General features: G+C 45.0%; 1 protein-coding gene and 1 pseudogene across 1 annotated transcript in view; one reads left to right on the top strand and one right to left on the bottom strand.

Annotated features, from left to right (window-relative positions):
* Positions 1–851: 851 nt before the first annotated feature.
* The window catches only part of AJAP1 (adherens junctions associated protein 1), a 70,139-nt gene continuing 48,847 nt past the window's right edge, over positions 852–22,143 (top strand). The window contains exon 1 of the mRNA XM_061601481.1: positions 852–1,590. Coding sequence (XP_061457465.1) covers positions 888–1,590 — 703 coding nt within the window. The 5' untranslated portion in view covers positions 852–887. The remainder of the gene's footprint in view (positions 1,591–22,143) is intronic.
* Positions 16,030–16,148, bottom strand: LOC133373025 (5S ribosomal RNA; annotated as a pseudogene).

Raw genomic sequence — 22,143 nt, 5'->3', positions numbered from 1 at the left:
TTCAAAGGCTGTCCCAATAAATCCCAGCCATCAAAAAGCCTGCATGCCAGGGAAGGACTTTCAAGCCTAGAACTCTCTCTGATGCATTAGTTGCTCATGTGAGGAAAGGTTTTAAAAAACAAACAAACCTGCAGATAAGGATAGAAGACAAATTTGGTTAAGTCCGCATTTAAAGGGGGATCTATCAAATTTGCACTTTTCCAAAACGGTATGAGAACTTAACACTGGAGGCATTCAAGAGGCAACTGGGCAGCCATCTGCATATGCTTTAATTTGGATTCCTGCACTGAGCAGGGGGTTGGACTCAATGACCTTCTGGGCCCTTCCAACTCGACGATTCTATGATCCCATGAAACACAGCCACCCTTTGAAATGTGCACTTTTCTGAATTGTGTGATGCAGTTAAAAAAAAAAAGTTTGAAAAAAGAATATATAGGAAAAGTGTGCATAATGAATATATTAGTGATATTAGTGCATTATCTGAGGAGAAATTGCTTGCAAAAATGTGTACATTAGTCAAAACTGAAAAAAAAATTATTAGGAGAAATCCACACCGAAATGCTGATGAATTTTCGTGAGGATTCCCCCCCTCCAAAAAAAATAACAAATTACGGCAGAAATGTGGAGAACTGGATTTAATATTGGAAAAATAAGAATCTGAAAGGCCAAAATTGACAGTTCCGTCCATTCTTACCTGCAGGATACATGTGCGACAATCTGAAGTGGTCCCCTGAGTCATCCTGTAACACTCCCCTTGACATCTGCAGACTTGAAATCTGAATTAACTCAGTTGGCTTTTCTGTTTGTTTGTTTCTGTCTAACACACTTCTGTGTCTATCCACAGGTCGGGTTATCCTGTACGAAGCCATGCTTGGATTTTAATAGCCATGTTTCGACTAGCCATGGATTTCACCTCTTGTGAATCTTTGGGTCACGGCTGTAGGCACCAGTTCTTGCAAAGGCCAGGTCACCGGGACCGGTATGGATTCCCTCATAGTCCCTTGTGGAATCTTAGATCTGGTCAGCAAGCGAGGAGTCGTGGGCTTCTGGGCAACCATGCTTTTTCCTATTTGGAACGACGGCCTAATGGACTACTGCCAAATATGTATCATTCCAAAAGGCTACACAAAGCCACGGACCTCTTCTGGGAAAGCGGGCAACCTGAGCACTTTGCACCTGCAAATTCAGACCCTGCCCTGACAGATGGGAGTACAGCCTACCAGACTTACTTGAAAAGGAGGAAAAGGTACCTCCGGGCATTTGGCAAGCCCACTCCAGAGACGGAGGTGATTGTGTGGGGATCAACAAGCCCATTGGAAACCCTGGAGGCATTCCCTGGGATTTATGGTAGTGCCACGACCATCTCTGTTTTGCAACGCATGACCACCACCATCTCCACCACTACCACCACTACTATCACCACCACTACTGCTGCTTCCACGAAGGTACAGCCAGAAGGGCCAGGCCCTGGAATTGGCACACCGAAAAACAACCCTGGGGTGGTTAGCACAATGGTGCCACCTGCTACTTCTGATGGTAACAGGAAAGAGGTTGATGCTCCTCCACCTAAGATACCGGGAGACACTTCTGGTATGTTTATATATTCTTGTTACACACGTATGTGTTTTCTTGTGCGTGGGTAAATGACATGTTCATTTCCAGTTGCTGACCCCCAAGCAGGAAAATAAAACAACCAACTATGTGCTATTTTTTTTTAATATAACTACAGTCAAATGAAGAGGCATACCACATAGCAGAAATACGAGACAGCTAATCAGTGGGAGGATTTGACTTATTTTGGGGTGGTGGTTTGGGGTGGTGGTTCTAGAATCCTTGGAATTCCCAGCATGTTGCAAACATGTCAAGAAGTTCACTCCCAATATCCCAATATCTCCAAGAACATAATGTTTCACTAAGGGTAACGCCGTATACCAGTCATGGGAAAATCTGGCAACGAAAATGATTAACGAGGAACAATGCAAGAGGTTGGCATGGTCTGATATCTGCTGAGGCCCCAAGGTCATAGGGGCCCATAGGGATCCTCAGGATGGGGACCCCCATTGGCACTGCTGCCACCAGTGGCTGATAGGAGGAATAAGCTTTCCTTCAGAACTGCAGGTAACTCAGTAAGCATGCTTGGGGGATCAGGGAGAGTGACTAGCTGTGATGATGGCCATCAGCAGGGGTGGGGCATCAGTGACACCATGCTGAGGCCCCACCAAAGCCTTGCACCAGGCCTGATTGTGACCACTGAGAGCCAAGAATCTCGTACAGAGTTTTACAGGCCATTTATTTAGATTGCCTATTTTGGTCAGGAATGTCGCTGTCAGATGGAGATCCCCCCCCTGCATTTTCCCATGCTAGCAGGCTTTACAGAGGTGATAAGCCATATTGAGTTTACTACTATGCCGTCCTTACACATTGCAAAAGATTCTGGGGCATGCTCTACAGCAGGCATGCAAAACATGGGATGAGTCTATTAGGCCCCCTCAAAAAAACCCATGGGACCACCTCGCGCATGCCCCACATGCCCTATGGCTTCACGGCTGGGGGAGCACTGGGCAAACTGCCTTTACCTCCCTGTAGTTTCTCCAGCTTCCTTACAGATGGAGCCCTTTCGCTCCTACCCCTCAGCCACTGAAGGGATGTGACTTCTTTTTACTTGGGGTTATACCAGGAAGAGCCATCTTCATCATGAACCCTCTAGGAAATACCCTCAGACAGGGCACACCAAAGCAAACATTTTTATGTAAAAGATCCGTACAACAGTCACGTTTTGCTGGAGAATGCACTTTCCAGCGCCTATTCTATGTTTAAAAAGGGTGCAGTGGCTTAGAGTGGAAGGGTGCAGAACGTGACGTCACGGCACACAATGGAACAAAATGGATGGAACGGGCCTAAGACCGTGAGTGACAAGGAACAGAATGAGCTGCTCAGTTCCTCTATGTCGCCCACCCCTTCCTCACCATCTTTTACCTTATCCACACCTCTGCCATTTTGTAGCCCCTTACAGAAAATCCTCCCTGCTGTTTCCTTGACTCCAAAACAATATCCTTAAGCACGGTTGCAAGACAGCAAGCCCCCCAGTCCTCAGGACTGGGCTGCCATTAGGCAGTTGCCTCAGATGGTAGATACTGGGGGCAGACTGTGGCCAAGAACTGGGGAAGAGGTCTGGGTGTGCCACTTGGCCGGCCCCCGTGCCCTCTGCGCTCGCTTGTTGACTTCAGGAGCACTGGAGGGTGCTGTTGTCACACTGGCAGCAGTGAAGGGAGATGCACCTTGGAGTCCAGTCAGCTGTCGTATATGAAGCGGAGGAGGTGCCACCTTGTCCTTTTGCCTCAGACAGCAAAATGCCTTGGGCCGGCCCCGTGTCCTCTCATGGTCGACTGTCTTAGGAACCCCTTCTTGGGAGTGGAATTCTAGCTAAAAAGAAAAGAGGGGGGGAGCATCACAGTTGAAAATGGAATTAAATAAGTTCCAAGATCATGTTGTACACCGCCCTGGGAGCTGCTAGCTATAGGGCGGTTTAGAAATGCAACTAAATAAATAAATAAATAAATAAATAAGATAAACATGCACCCACTGAACAAACTGAAACTCTCTCTCTCTCTCTCTCTCTCTCTCTCTCTCTCTCTCCCTCTCTCTCTCTCTCTCTGATCCTTCATTTCTATGTGAGGCACTCTCTGGGGGTTTGAAGGAGGTTTGTTGGTAAGCTCAGTAAATCTGTACGCAGCATCCTGATAATCGAACTTATGCACCGTGTTCATTCCTTGTAATGCTGTCCACCAATCCCATTGGCTCAGCAGGCACAGAGGACTTTCCCTTTATTGCAAATTATGTTTGCTATTACACAAGTTAAACTGGGAGGCTCTTTGCCACACTTTGAGTACATGAAATCATAGAATGGTGGTTGTCACTCATATGGTCCAGACATATGCTTCTCTTGAATAAAAGGGAAAGAGAGGAATTGTTGGATTTTACTATATAATCTATATCCAGATTAATTTCTCTAATGGACCCATCTTCTCGGTGGAAAATGGACATTAACTTATTCCTTTCTTTAAATACAAAATTAGACGTTAAAGGAGTGCATAATTGTTGCTGAAACCAGCAGCATAATCAGCAGCCTTTCATCTCCCCATCAGTAATATCTAGTGCAAGGGTAGGCAATGTGGTGCACTCCTGATTTAGACTGCAACTCCCATTAGCCCTAGCCAGGATGGTTAATGGTCAGAGATGATAAGAGCTGTAGACCACAACATCAGTAGGTCGCCATGGTGACTTCTCCAGGTCCAGTGCTATCAAATGCATGATTACAACATGGTTAGGGATGATTTTCAAATTATGCTCATCCAGTATTATTTCTAGATTTGGAAGCTCTTAAATACATAATCTTGCTTGCTGCTTCAGTTGACAGCAGCTTGTGAGCACTCCATGTGAGTAATGGCTTATTCTGGCATGAGGAAGGCAGAAGGAGACAGCATTAAATTTATGGAATTTTATTTTATTTATTCATTTTCATTTATGTATTGCTTCCTGCGACACAGCGATTTATCAATAAAAACATATATAAAAGAACTTCATATGCATAAAACAATTAATATTATTTATATATATATGCAGCATCTCCTAACTATCACCGAGCAATCAGGGAGAGCTACCCATTGCTGGCCAACTCTGAACATCTTGCTAGAACCATCAGCAGCCCTCCTGTTGTAGCATTTCGCCAGCCTCCTAATTTGCACACACTGTTATTGAGAGCTGTGCTTAAGCCACCTGTCACCAATCCTGGGTCTCATCCATGTCACTCCAAATGCTGTACCACCTTGAGACAGCCACTTTTACAAGCACTAGGACAGGCAGGACCTATTACATCAAACAGAACATCACCTGCAGGTCCTGCAATATAGTTTACATCATCAAATGCAAAAGACCAGGATGTCATATCCAATACATAGGAAAAACCACAACTGACCTACGCACATGCTTCAGGAACCACAAGTCGGCAATCTTAACAAAAAAAGTGGAGCAACCAGTTGCAAAGCATTTTAACATTGATAACAGCGATAGAGATGCCAGCAGATCCAGCAGCATTGACTAAAAGGGAGAACCTTTGGATATACTCTCTGGACACATTGGCACCACCTGGCCTGAACCTGGAGGACAGTACCAGCATCACTGAGCTTCTAAGCAAATGAAGCCCCTCTGAGCATTCCACCCTCAAAGCTCTATAACTGCCACCTTGGTAACAGCATTTGTATGTTAGCAGCTGATGAAGGCAAAAGCTGAAACGTTTTGTACAATAAAAACCTGGTTAATCACAATTACGTTCATATATATTTTTAGGTGATTAACAGAATCCTTATAGGGATCCAGAGCAAGCTTGAGTGAAGTTCTGTTTGTTGCTTTCAAAACTGTCTTATATATATATATAATTTCATGTATAAAAGCAATTTCAAATCCAATACAGATAGAGGCTTAAGATTCTTGTTGAAGAAGGAAGGTTTTCAGTAGGTGCCAACAGGACAATAAAGGTGGTGCCTGTCTGATATGTAATGGGACAGAGTTCCAAATGGTAGGTGCTGCCACACTAAATGCTCAATTCCTACAATGTATGGAATGGATCTCCTGATGAGATGGAATCTGCAGAAGGCCTTCTCCTGCAGGACACAGAGATTGGGTGGGTGTATAAAGGGTGAAATGAACTTTCAGGTATCCTGGACCCAAGCTGTACAGAGCTAGGTACACTACTACCATCACCTTGAACTTAACTCAGTAGCTAATTGGTAGCCAGTGTAATTTTATTTATTTTATTTATTTATTTTATTACATTTTTAGACCGCCCTATAGCAATAAGCTCCCAGGGCGGTGTACAGCATAATAAAACAGGTTAAAATACAAGTGGATGTAAATACAATACACAATAAAACATAATTAAAAATTTTCAATTTTAAATTCAAATTTTAAAATTTTTAAAATGCCTGGGCGAAGAGGTAGGTCTTTACCTGGTGCCGAAAAGATAACAAAGAAGGCGCCAGGCGTATCTCATCAGGGAGGGCGTTCCATAGTTCGGGGGCCACCACTGAGAAGGCCCTAGCTCTAGTTATCGTTCTCCGTGCCTCCCTATGCGTTGGGACACGGAGAAGGGCCTTCGACGTCGAGCGCAGCGACCGGGTAGGTACATAGCGGGAGAGGCGTTCCGCCAGGTATTGCTGTCTGATGCCGTTAAGGGCTTTCAGCAGCAGCTTAACCTGATGATGAGCAATGTCCAGGTCAACCTCAAGGGTATCTCCACAGAGCAGGCATTGCAGTAGTCCAACCTGGAGGTTACCCGTTTCATTGCCACTTGATGTGATGATGGTGTCAAGCAAGAAGGCTTTGAAAGCAGACAAGACAAATTCGTGGGGGAGGAGGACATACGTTGATGGCTGTTATTCAGGAAGGCTCTCTGGAGCCTCCATCTTCAGAAATACGATACCTCTGGACTCAGCTGCTGTGGAGAACAGTGGATGGCCACTGTGGGAAACAGAAAGCTGAACTAGACTGATGTTTGGTCTGATTTGGAGTGGCTTTTCGTATGGTCTTATAACAGGAACAGGAACAGTCAAGGAAGCTTGGAAAGATCCTTACAGATGAGGCCAGAACCTTGCTGTTGTCTAGGCAAAGACCCCAGCCAGTCCCGGAAATATTTATGCCAGGCATTGTCAGCTTGTGACCCCAGGCTTAATTTGATGTGGCCTTGGGGGTTAATTTCAAAAGATCTCTGCAAGAGATCAGTTCAGACCTCTGACAAGAGTGACCTGTCCTCCCTTTAGGAAACCACTGGGAAGTACAAGAAAGAAAGGGGATGGCAGGAAGATGGAGATAAAACATGGTGCTGGCCCTGCCCATTTATGGCTCTGGCAATGCCAACCACCGGCTTTGAGCCCACTGACCAAGGGCATGTGGCCCCTGACAAATGACATTTGATGAATGTGGCCCTCAGCAGAAAAGAAGGTTGCCAACTCCTGATTTATACCTTTGACGGGGGGAATTTTTGGGGCATCTGGATGAGTTGAGCTGGCGATGAACAAATCTGTCAATTCTGGTTTCCCTCCATTTTTCTAAGTTTGATTTTGTCCTATTTCTGCATGCTCATGTGCAGTTTTCCTTATGTATCCGTTGCACCTCATATAATGTATTCTTGCACATTATTGTCGGTAATACGTGCATTTTTTTTGTGTGCACCACACATGACTGTGTGCATTTTGGGGGATTGGAAGATGGCATTTCCAAATTTGGAGAAGGGTGGATTGGGAAGGATGGCTGCATTTTTGGTTCATATATTGTCTCAGGAGGTGCCAGCGAGGTAGGTTCACACTAAAATATGAGCTGATTTCTGCCCCATCTCTAGGTAGAGCTAAGGCTGAACTTCGGAGGAGAGTAAGTTTTTCCAGGACTGTGAGTGGCCCATCTCAGAAAGGCAGGAGGACACAGATTTGGAGGCATCTGCTTCCCATGCTGCAGTCAAGACCTGGGGATTGGGTGGGGATGAAAGGATGAAGGGAGGGAGGGAGGGACAAGTGCTCAATAATAGTTACAGCAGACAATATTGCTATTGCATTGTTCCTGTTCCTCATCGCGTTTCAGGATCGCAATTCAGCCATCTCCCTTGTCTTGGGCACCCTCTGGGAGTTGCATCAATTTCCGAGGATGCAAACCAGATTTTCTGGAGCGCTGTTGCTACTAGCGACGCAGTTTGGCATGTGCTTGAAGCGGAGCAAGTTCTACCCACCCACACTAACAGCAAGAAAGTTGTCACTGTGTTGTGGGGAATAAACAGGGAAGGACAAGTATTCCGGGGTTTTTTCCCCTGGAGGGGGAGAGAGATGCTAGACATTACCCCTGACTTTCAGAAAATGGCAAGGGTTTCTTTCTTTATTTTAAAGTGCAATACCTTACATTTTATACAACTATCCTTGCCGCTAGGATGGATGGGTCAGCCAATTTGCCTGCCACCTCTGTTTCACTTGCACTCTATCACAGGCCAATTTGTCTTTTCTTGTGGATTAAAAAAACTTGCACAACAATACATTTATTATTATTATTATTATTAATAATAATAATAATAATAATAAACCTCAAACTAAACTATGCAGGTAAGAAGCCAGCAGGCATGTGGGGGCTTTCCAGTGTTTTGCACAGCCTGCAGCATGTACGACTATCTGCCTGTTGGACAGCAGTCGTGGGTGTGCTCTCGGTGCAATGAGCTCCTGGCTCTCTGGGAACGACTTCATTTCCTTGAGGCCAAGGTGGCGGACCTGGAAAAGCTGAGAGAGGCAGAGAGGTGTGTGGAGGAGGCCTTCAGGGACGTTATAGCTGTGTCCCACTCCAACGATGATAGCTCTCCTGCTATCATGGAGAACGATGGTCTCGGGGAAGGAGAGCATCCAGCTGAGGAAGAGGGAAACGATCCCTTAGAAGGGACCCATTCCTTGGGGGATGAACAGCTATCCTCTCGTGCCGAGGATATATCTCCAGGGGGTGGAGGAATCCTGGTAGTGGGCAATTTGATCATTAGGAACATAGACAGTGGGGTGTGTGATGGGCGTGTAGACCGCAAGGTGTTTTGCCTGCCTGGTGCGAAGGTTGCGGATATCGCCCGTCGTTTAGATAGTTTGGTAGACAGTGCTGGGAAGGAGTCAGTGGTCGTGGTGCACGTTGGCACCAATGACATGGGGAAATGCAGCCGTGAGGTCCTGGAAGCAAAATTTAGGTTGCTAGGTAGGATGCTGAAAGCCAGGACCTCCAAGGTGGCTTTCTCTGAAATGCTACCAGTTCAATGTGCAGGACCAGCCAGACAGGCACAGCTTTGCAGTCTCAATGCGTGGATGAGACGATGGTGTCGGGTGGAAGGGTTTGGATTTGTTAGGCACTGGGGAACATTTTGGGACAAGCCGGGCCTGTACAAAAGGGACGGGCTCCACTTGAACCAGAATGGAACCAGACTGCTGGCACTTAAAATTAAAAAGGTGGCAGAGCAGCTTTTAAACTGACTGAGGGGGGAAACCCGACAGGAGCCAAGGAAGGTCCGGTTCGGAGTAACCTCCCCCCTGGGATAAAAACCAAAGAAATGATGAAATTTTAAAAGGGGTAGGCCTAGAAGTAGGCATTGTGAGAGCAGGGGCACAGGATATAAATTCAGAAGAGCAAAACTACCACAGGCCAAACCACAAGTGCCAAAGACACTTGAAGAGAGACACTGCGTACAAGTGCCTGTACGCTAATGCTAGGAGCCTCCGAACCAAGATGGGAGAACTGGAGTGCTTGGTCTTAGAGAAGAGCATTGATATAGTGAGCATAACCGAGACCTGGTGGAATGGAGAAAACCAGTGGGATACGGTTATCCCTGGATATAAACTATATCAGAAGGACAGAGAAGGACGTATTGGTGGCAGAGTTGCTCTATACGTGAAAGAAGGCATTGAATCCAGCAAGCTGGAAACCCCAAAAGAGGCAGACTCCTCCACAGAATCGTTGTGGGTGGTGATACCATGCCCCAGGAGGGACTTAATACTGGGAACGATCTATCGTCCCCCTGATCAAAATGCTCAGGGAGACCTTGAGATGAGATATGAAATTGAGGAAGCATCCAAACTAGGAAATGTGGTAGTAATGGGTGACTTCAACTACCCGGACATAGACTGGCCGCATATGTGTTCCAGTCATGACAAAGAAGCAAAGTTTCTAGATATTCTAAATGACTATTCCCTAGACCAGTTGGTCATGGAACCGACCAGAGGGATGACAACCCTGGACTTAATCCTCAGTGGGGACCGGGACCTGGTGCGAGATGTAAGTGTTGTTGAACCGATTGGGAGCAGTGACCACAGTGCTATTAAATTAAACATACATGTAACTGGCCAATTGCCAAGAAAATCCAACACGGTCACATTTGACTTCAAAAGAGGAAACTTCACAAAAATGAGGGGATTGGTAAAAAGAAAGCTGAAAAACAAAGTCCAGAGGGTCACATCACTCGAAAATGCTTGGAAGTTGTTTAAAAACACTATATTAGAAGCTCAACTGGAGTGCATACCGCAGATCAGAAAAGGTACTGCCAGGGCCAAGAAGATGCCAGCATGGTTAACGAGCAAAGTCAAGGAAGCTCTTAGAGGCAAAAAGTCTTCCTTCAGAAAATGGAAGTCTTGTCCGAATGAAGAAAATAAAAAAGAACACAAACTCTGGCAAAAGAAATGCAAGAAGACAATAAGGGATGCTAAAAAAGAATTTGAGGAGCACATTGCTAAGAACATAAAAACCAACAACAAAAAATTCTATAAATACATTCAAAGCAGGAGACCATCTAGGGAGGCGATTGGACCCTTGGATGATAAGGGAGTCAAAGGTGTACTAAAGAATGATAAGGAGATTGCAGAGAAGCTAAATGAATTCTTTGCATCTGTCTTCACAGTGGAAGATATAGGACAGATCCCTGAACCTGAACTAACATTTGCAGGAAGGGATTCTGAGGAACTGAGACAAATAGTGGTAACGAGAGAGAAAGTTCTAAGCTTAATGGACAATATAAAAACTGACAAATCACCGGGCCCGGATGGCATCCACCCGAGAGTTCTCAAAGAACTCAAATGTGAAATTGCTGATCTGCTAACTAAAATATGTAACTTGTCCCTCGGGTCCTCCTCCGTGCCTGAGGACTGGAAAGTGGCAAATGTAACGCCAATCTTCAAAAAGGGATCCAGAGGGGATCCCGGAAATTACAGGCCAGTTAGCTTAACTTCTGTCCCTGGAAAACTGGTAGAAAGTATTATTAAAGCTAGATTAACTAAGCACATAGAAGAACAAGCCTTGCTGAAGCAGAGCCAGCATGGCTTCTGCAAGGGAAAGTCCTGTCACAGTAACCTACTAGAATTCTTTGAGAGTGTCAACAAGCATATAGATAGAGGTGATCCAGTGGACATAGTGTACTTAGACTTTCAAAAAGCGTTTGACAAGGTACCTCACCAAAGACTTCTGAGGAAGCTTAGCAGTCATGGAATAAGAGGAGAGGTCCTCTTGTGGATAAGGAATTGGTTAAGAAGCAGAAAGCAGAGAGTAGGAATAAATGGACAGTTCTCCCAATGGAGGGCTGTAGAAAGTGGAGTCCCCCAAGGATCAGTATTGGGACCTGTACTTTTCAACTTGTTCATTAATGACCTAGAATTAGGAGTGAGCAGTGAAGTGGCCAAGTTTGCTGATGACACTAAATTGTTCAGGGTTGTTAAAACAAAAAGGGATTGTGAAGAGCTCCAAAAAGATCTCTCCAAACTGAGTGAATGGGCAGAAAAATGGCAAATGCAATTCAATATAAACAAGTGTAAAATTATGCCTATTGGAGCAAAAAATCTGAATTTCACATATACGCTCATGGGGTCTGAACTGGCGGTGACCGACCAGGAGAGAGACCTCGGGGTTGTAGTGGACAGCACAATGAAAATGTCGACCCAGTGTGCGGCAGCTGTGAAAAAGGCAAATTCCATGCTAGCGATAATTAGGAAAGGTATTGAAAATAAAACAGCCGATATCATAATGCCGTTGTATAAATCTATGGTGCGGCCGCATTTGGAATACTGTGTACAGTTCTGGTCGCCTCATCTCAAAAAGGATATTATAGAGTTGGAAAAGGTTCAGAGGAGGGCAACCAGAATGATCAAGGGGATGGAGTGACTCCCTTACGAGGAAAGGTTGCAGCATTTGGGGCTTTTTAGTTTAGAGAAAAGGCGGGTCAGAGGAGACATGATAGAAGTGTATAAAATTATGCATGGCATGGAGAAAGTGGATAGAGAAAAGTTCTTCTCGCTCTCTCATAATACTAGAACTCATGGACATTCCAAGAAGCTGAATGTTGGAAGATTCAGAACAGACAAAAGGAAGTACTTCTTTACTCAGCGCATAGTTAAACTATGGAATTTGCTCCCACAAGACGCAGTAATGGCCACCAGCTTGGATGGCTTTAAAAGAAGATTAGAGAAATTCATGGAGGACAGGGCTATCAATGGCTACTAGCCGTGATGGCGATGCTCTGCCACCCTAGTCAGAGGCAGTATGTTTCTGAAAGCCAGTTGCCGGAAGCCTCAGGAGGGGAGAGTGTTCTTGCACTCGGGTCCTGCTTGCGGGCTTCCCCCAGGCACCTGGTTGGCCACTGTGAGAACAGGATGCTGGACTAGATGGGCCACTGGCCTGATCCAGCAGGCTCTTCTTATGTTCTTATGTTCATCCATCCATCCATCCATCCATCCATCCATCCATCCTAATGTCACATATAGACTCATGGGGTCTGACCTGGCTGGGAATGACAAGGACTGAGACCCTGGGTCATGGTGGATATCTGAGTGAAGATGTCAGCCCAGGGTGCAGCACCTGTGAAAAAAGCCAAATTCTATTAGGAAAGGTTTTCAAAATAAAATGTCTGATATCATAATGCCATTATACAAATCTATGGTGTGATTGCATTTAGAATATCGTATACATTTCTGGTCGCCTCACCTCCAAAAGGATATTGTTGAGTTGGAAAAGGTTCTGAAAAGGGCAACCAAAATGATCAAGGGGATGGTGCGACTCCCCTATTAGGAAAGGTTGCAGCATTTGGGGTTTATTGTTAAGGTGACTACGATCTGTGAGACCAGGGTTCGAATCCCCACCTAGCCATGCAGCTCACTGGGTGACCTTGGGCCAGTCTCTAATTTTCTGTGCATCCCGAATGATGTGGCTCAGCATTCCTGATCCCACCTTCCCCCCTCCTGCTGGTATTTTCTAAGCAAATACCTCCGGGTGCTGCTAATTACTGTTTTACCCAAGGGCTAAGGTTTGGACAAGGGATAGTCCTGCCGTTTAGTAATGACATCTGACAGGTTTGAATCACAGCAGGGAGAAACCATGCAATGCGTTTCTGCTCAAACCATCGTTGAATGACCTCCGCTAATTGCCATGCCACAGATTGGCCTTCAGCAGATTCCTTTCCCACTTGATGACATCAGAAGGAGATGACTGGAGTTAATTTGCTGGATTGCAGGCAGAGAAGAGTGATGCTAAATTGCTTTGATTTCTGTCCCTCTCCTTTGGTTGCACATCCTTTCAGCCACTACCTGGCCCTGCTGGGGGATTCCATAGACCACCTTGGAAGCTCACCTAAAGAAGCTGCAAGGTTTGTTCAGCCTTAATTAAGAATCAGGCATAACCGATAAGGATCCCATCCCCCCCCCCCACAAAGCCTGTTCTTTTATTGTTCTGGAAGGTTGCTCTGCAAAGCATTTCACTCTTCCTTAATCCCAGTGTAACTTGGAGAATTTCAAAAATTAATTCCAGAACTAGTGCTTGCAGTTTCATACAGCATTTTTGCTCCTACTAGTGCTGTGCTAGAAACAAAAGCAAGACATCCCCATGCACACATTTTTAACCATTCTCCAAACATTAATAAGAAAATAAATTGTATTTGGAAATTAGCAAGAGGGGTGAATTTTTGGTGCAATTCTCATGGGTGGTGTGCAGGGGTTTGGCTGTACTTATTTATGAGGTGGCCACTGAGTGTTTGTGGTAGTGAGTGGCCATTATTTCATTCTACAAAATCTTCATTGGTTTTCATTTGGACTTCAATGGTTTCTCATGTCTTCATTGGTTTTCACTCTGCACCTTCCCCACTGCCCGTGCATCCTGAAAACACCAATTCTGTCCTTGGCCGGACTTTCCTGCTGACCCTGCAACCTTGTTTTTTAAGTTAGGTCTTTTTTACTTTTAAAGAAATGAGCGTGAAAGAGTGTATTTTAAAAGATTAAAGAAAGGGCTTCTCTTAAAAAACAAAACCAGCAAACACACTGATCTCAGGAGTTTGGCAGCCAACCTCCCAAGCTTCTTGTGCTTCAGTAAAATCCCAGGGGAAAACAGCAAGAGGTAGCACCTCTTGTGGAGGATATGGTCATATGCATGGTTGGGTCCAGATTCTTTTGCTGCAGTGTTTTATCAATGCACACAAATGTACATGCACATCAGGAAAACACTACACAAAATCTGGGTGCAATCATACATTCTGCTTTGGTCGTGCTTTATCAATGCTTTAAAATGTGTATCAGTAGCATAGAGATTGGGGGGGGGCAAACAGAAAAAAAGAACCGAAGGAACAATGGATAATTTCTTATGCCCCAGTTCCATTTTGGAAACAAGACCAGATAACTTGGAAGTCCAAATTCCAGGGAGAAATTTGAAAAGAAATTTGGAGGTATCCCTACCGTCATCAAAAATAGCAAACATGCTTTCCAAAAACAGTCACTAAGGAGGCATAACAAAAAGGACAGGGGCAAGACTTCTCTGCCTCCATACACAAGCACCTTTCCTTTGCAATGTTATTTATTTATTTATTAATTCAATTTATATACCGCCCCATAGCCGAAGCTCTCTGGGCGGTTTACAACAGGTAATGTTAATCGGTGTTGCAGTTCCACGGTTCACCACATGGGGCAGCTGTTCACAGAACCAGCAGTTCTTGATAGCCAGAGAGGGATATGTTCAGTATGTCGACTCTCGGCTGACCAGTATGAATGCACATAAGTATGTTTATGGTTTGGGGGAAATAACAACAGATGAATGCACTTGAAATACTAGTAATGCATTATCTCACCTGCATCCCCCTTCTTCTGAGGAGTGGGCTACTTAGGGTGGTTGTTGTTGTTGTTGTATGTTTTCCTCATGCACAACAATCCTGTGAGGTAGGCAAGGCTGAGAGGTTATCCAAAGCCAACCAGTTAGCTTCATAGCTGAGTAGGGAGATGAACTCAAGACTCCAAGTCCAGCACAAGTTTTTAAGTTCAAGTCTCCAAGTCCAGCATAACACCACCTTTTAAAATACGGCTCTGTTTTAAGCAGTGTTGATGATACTGCTATATTGATTGATTGATTGATTGATTGATTTAGTTTCATTTATATACCGCCCTAAGCCTGACGGCTCTCTGGGCGGTGTACATAAGAGATAAAACAAACACAATGTGTCACTACAATACATATAGCAAAATCAAGAACCAAAAACAAACAACAACAAAGATCAAACAACAAATAAAATACCATTAGAATACACTGTAAAATACACTTTATGATATTCTGGGATAGCTAAGTGTGTTCTAACGAAGGGTTGCATGCTTTTTGATGTTCAGATTTACTGATAGTTTTCTCCCTAAGCACGATGAGTCAACGCCTACAAAGCAGATCTGGATGGAGTGTGGCGTAGCATGTTGCCATTTGAGTAAGTGCTCCCAAGGCCGTATCCCTTGCCTGTTTTGTCCTTGTCAAGACAGAATCTTTAGTGCATTCAGTTGCTGACATTCACAATATTCCACCGAGAGCTGGCTGATGACGCTGGTGCCACCATGGCACCGGTGATGGGGAGAGGGAGCAGGGCACATCTAATTAAAATCAAAGTCAAAGGAAACCTGTTACAGGAGAACGTATGGGTGCCGGGGAAGGACAAAGCAGGATGCTTGTGACCTTTCCTTTCAATCCCTTATCTGAAACACTCCCTTTCCTCCCTTGGATTTTGATGGTGCAAAACATTGATCAACTAGACCACTCCGTGGCTCTCCGGATGCTGCTGGACTACAGCTCCCATCATCCCTGACCATGAGCTGTGTTGGCTGAGACTGATAGGTTGCTGTAGTTCAGCAGCATCCGGAGAGCCACCGAGTGGCCACCCCTGAACTAGAAAAACCTCCCTGCATTATCATGGTATATGTACTCTGGTTTCCAATATTGATTGACATTCACCTAACATTCTGTCACACCCTGGTATGAGAAAGAAACATGCTTTGATATTTGTATACTAAAACTATCTCTATACCACCTTTCAGGAAAACATCACAAGGCAGTGTGTAAAAATATGTTGTTGTTATATGCCTTCAAGCTGATTACGATTTAGGGCGACCTTATGATTTTTTTTATATATATATATATTCATAGGGTTTTCATGATAGGAGGTATTCAGGGGTGGTTTACCTTTGCCTTCCTCTAAGCCTATGGCACCTGGTATTCCCAGGAGGTCTCCCAATTAAGTACTAACCAGGCCTGACCCTGCTTAGCTTCTGAGATCAGACGAGATCGGGCATGTTCAGGGTAGTATGGCTGTCGCCCAAAAATATATTAGGTGACATATATTAGGTGAGTATGGTAGCCGTGCTCAGAGCAGACCCATTAGTATTAACGAACCCACTCTGAGCATGATTTAGTTGGATATCACCTGTACAAATGATGTTAAAACTAACTTACTGAATAAGTAAATGAGCAAATAATGTTAGATCAAACACACCTATTGTTATGGTCAGCTTATATCAATGTCCAGCAAAGGTCATTGAATCATAGAATAGTAAAGTTGGAAGGGGCCTATAAGGCCATCAATTCCAATGCCCTGTTCAATACAGGTCTAGAGCAAGGGTGGGGAACCACAGACCTGAAGACCAAATGTGACCTTCCAGGCCTCTGTATTTGGCACTCAGAACTCTTCTACTGTACAATGATTAGAGTCACATCCATTTCTCTGCCCACTATTGGCTCTGGCCCCACCACCACTGGTATGGAAGGTTGTCCATGAGGCAAGGCTGATTTTTAATTAATTTCAGAAAATTAACATTGGAGTCTATGACAGGGCAGGCATGCTCAGTAAGAACCAAGTCGGTGTGTTCTAAAAGCCAGACTCACAGCTGCTTGGCTTGCCTAATCAGGAGGCTACACCCATACCAGAACTTTATTTCACTTGAGACTGTCATGGCTTCCCCAAAGAATCCTGGGAAGTATAGTTTGTGAAGGCTACTGAGAATTGTTAGGAGACTCTTATTCTCCAGAGAGAGCTCCAGTGGCCAGAGTGATTTAACAGTCAGCCCCTCTTCTGCCGATGCAGCTCTGTGAGGGGAACAGGGCAAATCTCTCAGCACCCTTCACAAACTACACTTCCCAGGATTCTTTGGAGGAAGCCATGACTCTTTCAGGTGGAATAAATCTCTGGTGTGGATGTGGCCAGGGACAGCTTTGGTTTAAATTTGGGTCGGAGACTACATGTATCTGCTGTAGTATAAAACGGTGGGGGGAATCCCTACCCCTACCTCCACACCTCCTTGACCTGCCTCCCTCCCTCCATACCCCTTCCCCCTCTTTGCCCCTCCCCCAGGACAGTTTGTGATTTACTCCTGTGCAATCCTAAGCATGATTGCACAGGAGTAAATTGCATTGAACTCAATAAGCATGCAAATGATCAAACCTCCCCTCCTCCTCCCTTCTATCCCCTCCCCTTCCTTCCCTCTCCCTGTCCTTCCCCTCCTCTTCTCCCCCTCCTTCTCCCTCTCCCTCCCCCCTCCTCCCCATGTTACCAAATGTTTCCAAGCTACACAGGAAGTGGACTGGACTGTGAAAGACCAACTCAAACTGTGTTGTCATTTGTACAAATTTGTAGGGCAGTCCAATATATCTCAAAGAGGAGGTCAGGTCTCCTGCTCCCCTGGTGCATTCGCTATAGCTGCCCAATTTCCCTGCTTTTTAAAGTTTGATAGAAATATCTGTTGGCTTAAGGTACGTTCTTAAACTGCAAGGGCTTTTTTTCCTATTAGCGGGCAGGTGAAAGGGAGGAGCAGTGCAGTTCTGTGATCTGTAAACTCTTCTTGGAATTTGCTTGGCACAATGCACTTTGCATTGAGCATTCACAGGAAAATACTTTTTTTGATGTTGTGCAAACAGATGGCAACTTGTGGAATGAATCATCCCCTTCTTTCCCTTCCTATGGGATGAGGGGAAAGATCAGTTCCATTCACATTAAAGCAAACCAACCTAATTCACATTTTCTGAAACTAGATGAGAATTGAAACAAGCCCTCCTTTGAAACGTGCACTCCTCTGAATGTTACAATGCAGTTCCTCAGCCAAGTAGGGTGTACCGAAATGCATATCCTGGGGTGCAGTGTACATGGAAATGGATAATATTAGTGAAAAATAACATAAAATGCATTATATTATGGGAAACTGCTTGGCAAACATTTGAATATTGGGCAAAACTGCATACAAACCTGTGTATATTAGGAGAACTTAAGAGGGGGAAAAATGGGAAATTGAGAGAAACCGAAGAGAAACTCTTTCACCCTGCACCCTCCCACACACCACCACTACCACCCAGCAAGAAAAGGGAGTGCTACCAACACAGGTCTAAGCAGAGGCCCTGGCAAGGGAGGCTGGGCTGGCATCTCACCTGCACAGCTTCACAGCTCAGCGCTATGGTCTTTTCTCTGTTAACAGTCTTCCCATTTCGGACGCCCATCTTGCTAGCTCCACATTATGTTGATCTGAAATAGCAGGGCGAATCTGGCACTTCTGATCTCTCGGCTTTCACCATCGTGCGACAGGCTGTGCACATCCCACAAGAGGCTCTTGTTTGGTGCAGGCGGCGTTGGACTCTGCTGGAAGACACCATATGCTCAGGAATGGAGGCTTGTCGCTACCTCTTAAACTTGTTGACTATTGCAACTTGACGCATCTTGCGTCATTTACGGTGAGAGTAAGCAAAGAGGTACAGTATATGCTTATAAGGCTGGGCTTGCTCCAAAATTGGCCACCCAAGCCTCTCTCTGTTGCTCTTGGGACTCTCTCCAAGGGCACCTTTCTTGTCCTGCCTTATGCACACCCCCCCCCAAGTGTTTTTGCCTAGCTGGAATGTGTCATTGGAAGATGGAAGTGCATTCGCATTTAAATCTCTGACTTCTGTGTGTCTGAAAGGTACAATGCCTGCTGTACTAAGATAAAAGTTGCAGTCATTGCTCAGCTCACTTTAGCCCCTGGCTGCCCTCACTTTTTTCCCTGCGGCCTCGCCTACCACTGACACGCAGCCCTCAGAAGAATCAGAAAATATCATAGTAGAATCATAGAATCAGAAAATAGTAGAGTTGGAAGAGTCCTCTAAGGCCATCAAGTCCAACCCCCTGCTCAACACAGGAATCCAAATTAAAGCATTCCCAACAGATGGCTGTCCAGCTGCCTCTTGAATGCCTCCAGTGCTGGAGAGTCCACCACCTCCCTAGTCATTGGTCCAATTGTTGTACCGCTCTAACAGTTAGGAAGTTTTTCCTGATGTTCAATTGAAAACTGGTTTCCTGCAACTTGAGCCCGTTATATTGTGTCCTGCACTCTGGGACGATCGAGAAGAGATTCCGACCCTCCTCTGTGTGACAACCTTTCATGTACTTGATGAGTGCTATCATATCTCTCCTCAGTCTTTTCTTCTCCAGGCTAAACATGCCCAGTTCTTTCAGTCTCTCCTCATAGGGCTTTGTTTCCAGTCCCCTGATCATCCTTGTTGCCCTCCTCTGAAACTGTTCCAGTTAGTCTGCATCCTTCTTGAAGTGCGGAGAGCAGAACTGGACACAGTATTCAAGATGAGGCCTAACCAGTGCTGAACAGAGGGGAACTAGTACTTCACAAGATTTGGAAACTATACTTCTGTTAATGCAATATAGCATTTTCCTTTTTTGCAGCCACATCACACTGTTGGCTCATATTGTGATCAACAACAATTCCAAGATCCTTCTCGCATGTATTGATTGATTGATTGATTGTATTTATATACCGCCCCATAGCTGAAGCTCTCTGGGCGGTTTACAATAACTAAAAACATTAAAAACAAATATACAAATTTAAAAACACAACTTTTAAAAACAATTTAAAACACAATTTAAAACACATGCTAAAATGCCTGGGAGAAGAGGAAAATCTTGACCTGGCACCGAAAAGATAACAGGGTTGGCACCAGGCGCACCTCGTCAGAAAAATTCATAATCTGGGGGCCACCACTGAGAAAGCCCTCTCCCTTGTTGCCAGACTCCCAGCTTCCCTCAGAGTAGGCACCCGGAGGAGGGCCTTGGATGTTCAGTATAGCGTATGGGTGGGTTCATGTCAGGAGAGGCGTTCCATCAGGTATTGTGGTCCTAAGCTGTGTAAGGCTTTATAGGTTAAAACCAGCACTTTGAATCAATCTGGCTGCTGCATTTTGCACAAGCGCAGTTTCCAAACCGTCTTCAAAGGCAGCCTCATGTAGAGTGGGGGCATTGCAGTAATCTAACTTGGAGGTTACCAGAGCATGGACAACTGAAGCCAGGTTATCCCTGTCCAGACAGAGGCGTAGCTGGGTCACCAACCGAAATTGGTACAAGGCATTCCGTGCCACTGAGGCTACCTGAGCCTCAAGTGACAGAGATGGTTCTAGGAGAACGTTTCCCAGGAGGGTCATAGACCCTTTTTTGGGAGAAGACTGAGCCAAAGTAGGAATTGAGCACTTCTGCCTTTTCTTTGTCATCTGTTATCATTTTGCCATCCTCACTGAGTAGCTGTGCCACCATTTCTTTTCTCTGTCTTTTACTATGGACGTACCTGAAGAAAGCTTTTTTGTTGCTTTTGGCATCTCTCACTAACCTCAGCTCATTCTCAGCTTTAGCCTTCCTGACGCCATCCCTGCAATTCTGTGCTACCTGTCCGCACTCTTCCTTTGTGGCCTAGTCTTCTTCCACTTGTATGTGTCCTTTTTTGTTTTCAGGTCATCTCTAAGCTTTTTGTGAAGCCACATTGGCTTCCCACTTTTCCCCTTGTTGGAATTATTTGCCATCGTGCCTTTACAATTTCCTTTTTTAGAAACTCCCACCCATCTTGGACTCCTTTTCTCATTAGGGTCATTAGCCATGGGATCTTTCTTATCATTGTTCTGAGTTTATTAAAATTGGCTTTCCTGAAGTCCAGGGTGCATGTATGGCTACTCTCAGCTTTTGCTTCCTTTAAAATCAGTAACCCATATAATGTGGTCACTTTCCCCCAGAGTTCCCATAACTGCCACTTCATCCATCAAATCATCTCTATTGGTTCAAATCAAGTCCAGGATAGCTGATCCTCTGGTTGCTTCCTTCACTTTCTGTAGGAGAAAGGTATCTCCAACATAAGTCAGGAATTTCTTGGAGGGGCCATGTTTGGCAGAATTTGTCTCCCAACAGATATCGGGGTAATTGAAGTCCCCCATTGCTAACACATCATGCCTCCATGAAACATTGGCAATGTGCTTTGCAAAAGTTTCATCCTCATCTTCTCCTTGTTTGGGTGATCAGTAGTAGACTCCAACCACCATGTTCCTTTTATTACTTGCCCCATTGATTTTAATCCAGATACTCTTGGTGGGGCTACCAAGCTCATCCTCCTGTGTTCCTGTGCAGGGATATATATTTTTAACATGTAGCACAACTCTGCCTCCCTTTGTATTCCTTCTGTTCTTTTTGAACAAGTTATATCAATTGCTGTATTCCAGTCATGGGAGTCGTCCCACCAAGTTTCAGTTATACCTATCGAGTACTATTTACCCTCCTGTATTAAGAGTTCAGGTTCGTCCTGTTTGTTTCCCATACTCAGGGCATTAGTATACAGACACTGAAGACCATGTGATTTACGGCCTGGCTTCCTTACTATATTTTTATGAAGACTATGATTGGGCCCCGGTATTGTCCATGAGGGCATGTGGCCCTCAAGCTGAAAAAGCTGTTTTACCTCTTTTTAAAAAATGTTGATTTTTCAACATGCACAGTACAATATTTTTTTTTAAAAATGTTATTTTAATATCTTAAAGATAAAGGGGAATGTTAAGTAGTGTGGTGGTGCACAAGAACTAAGGAGGGTGGAGTTTGCTTTGGACTGTGATGGGTTTCTGGACAACTTGAAAGACCAAATCAGATTTCCCCAAACTGGTGCCCTCCAGATGTTTTAGACTGTAGCTCCTGTTAGCCCCAGACATCTTGGTCGATTGTGCAGTGGCACAATCTGGGTCAGCCAGTATTTTCCCCTTCTGAAACCTACCACATGATGACATGTGGGAAGGTGGAGCCAGGCCTACAGAGAAGGAGAGGAGAGAGGCGTGTTGATGCATGACGTGGGGCGAGAGTGTCCCAGAAGGGGAGAGTCCTCTTGCCCTTAGGCCCTGCTTGCGGTCTTCTGTCCACTTTGAGCAGGATGCTGATCTAGGTGGGAGCCTGGCCTGATCTAGCAGGCTCTTCTTATGTTCTTAAGGTGGAAATGCAGGTAGACATGTGTAGTGGAAAGCAGAGCTGAACGCATGGCTCTG

This window comes from Rhineura floridana, chromosome 18 (genome assembly GCF_030035675.1).
Source record: "Rhineura floridana isolate rRhiFlo1 chromosome 18, rRhiFlo1.hap2, whole genome shotgun sequence".
NCBI lineage: Eukaryota > Metazoa > Chordata > Lepidosauria > Squamata > Rhineuridae > Rhineura > Rhineura floridana.
This window is presented reverse-complemented; position numbering and strand designations above follow the sequence as displayed.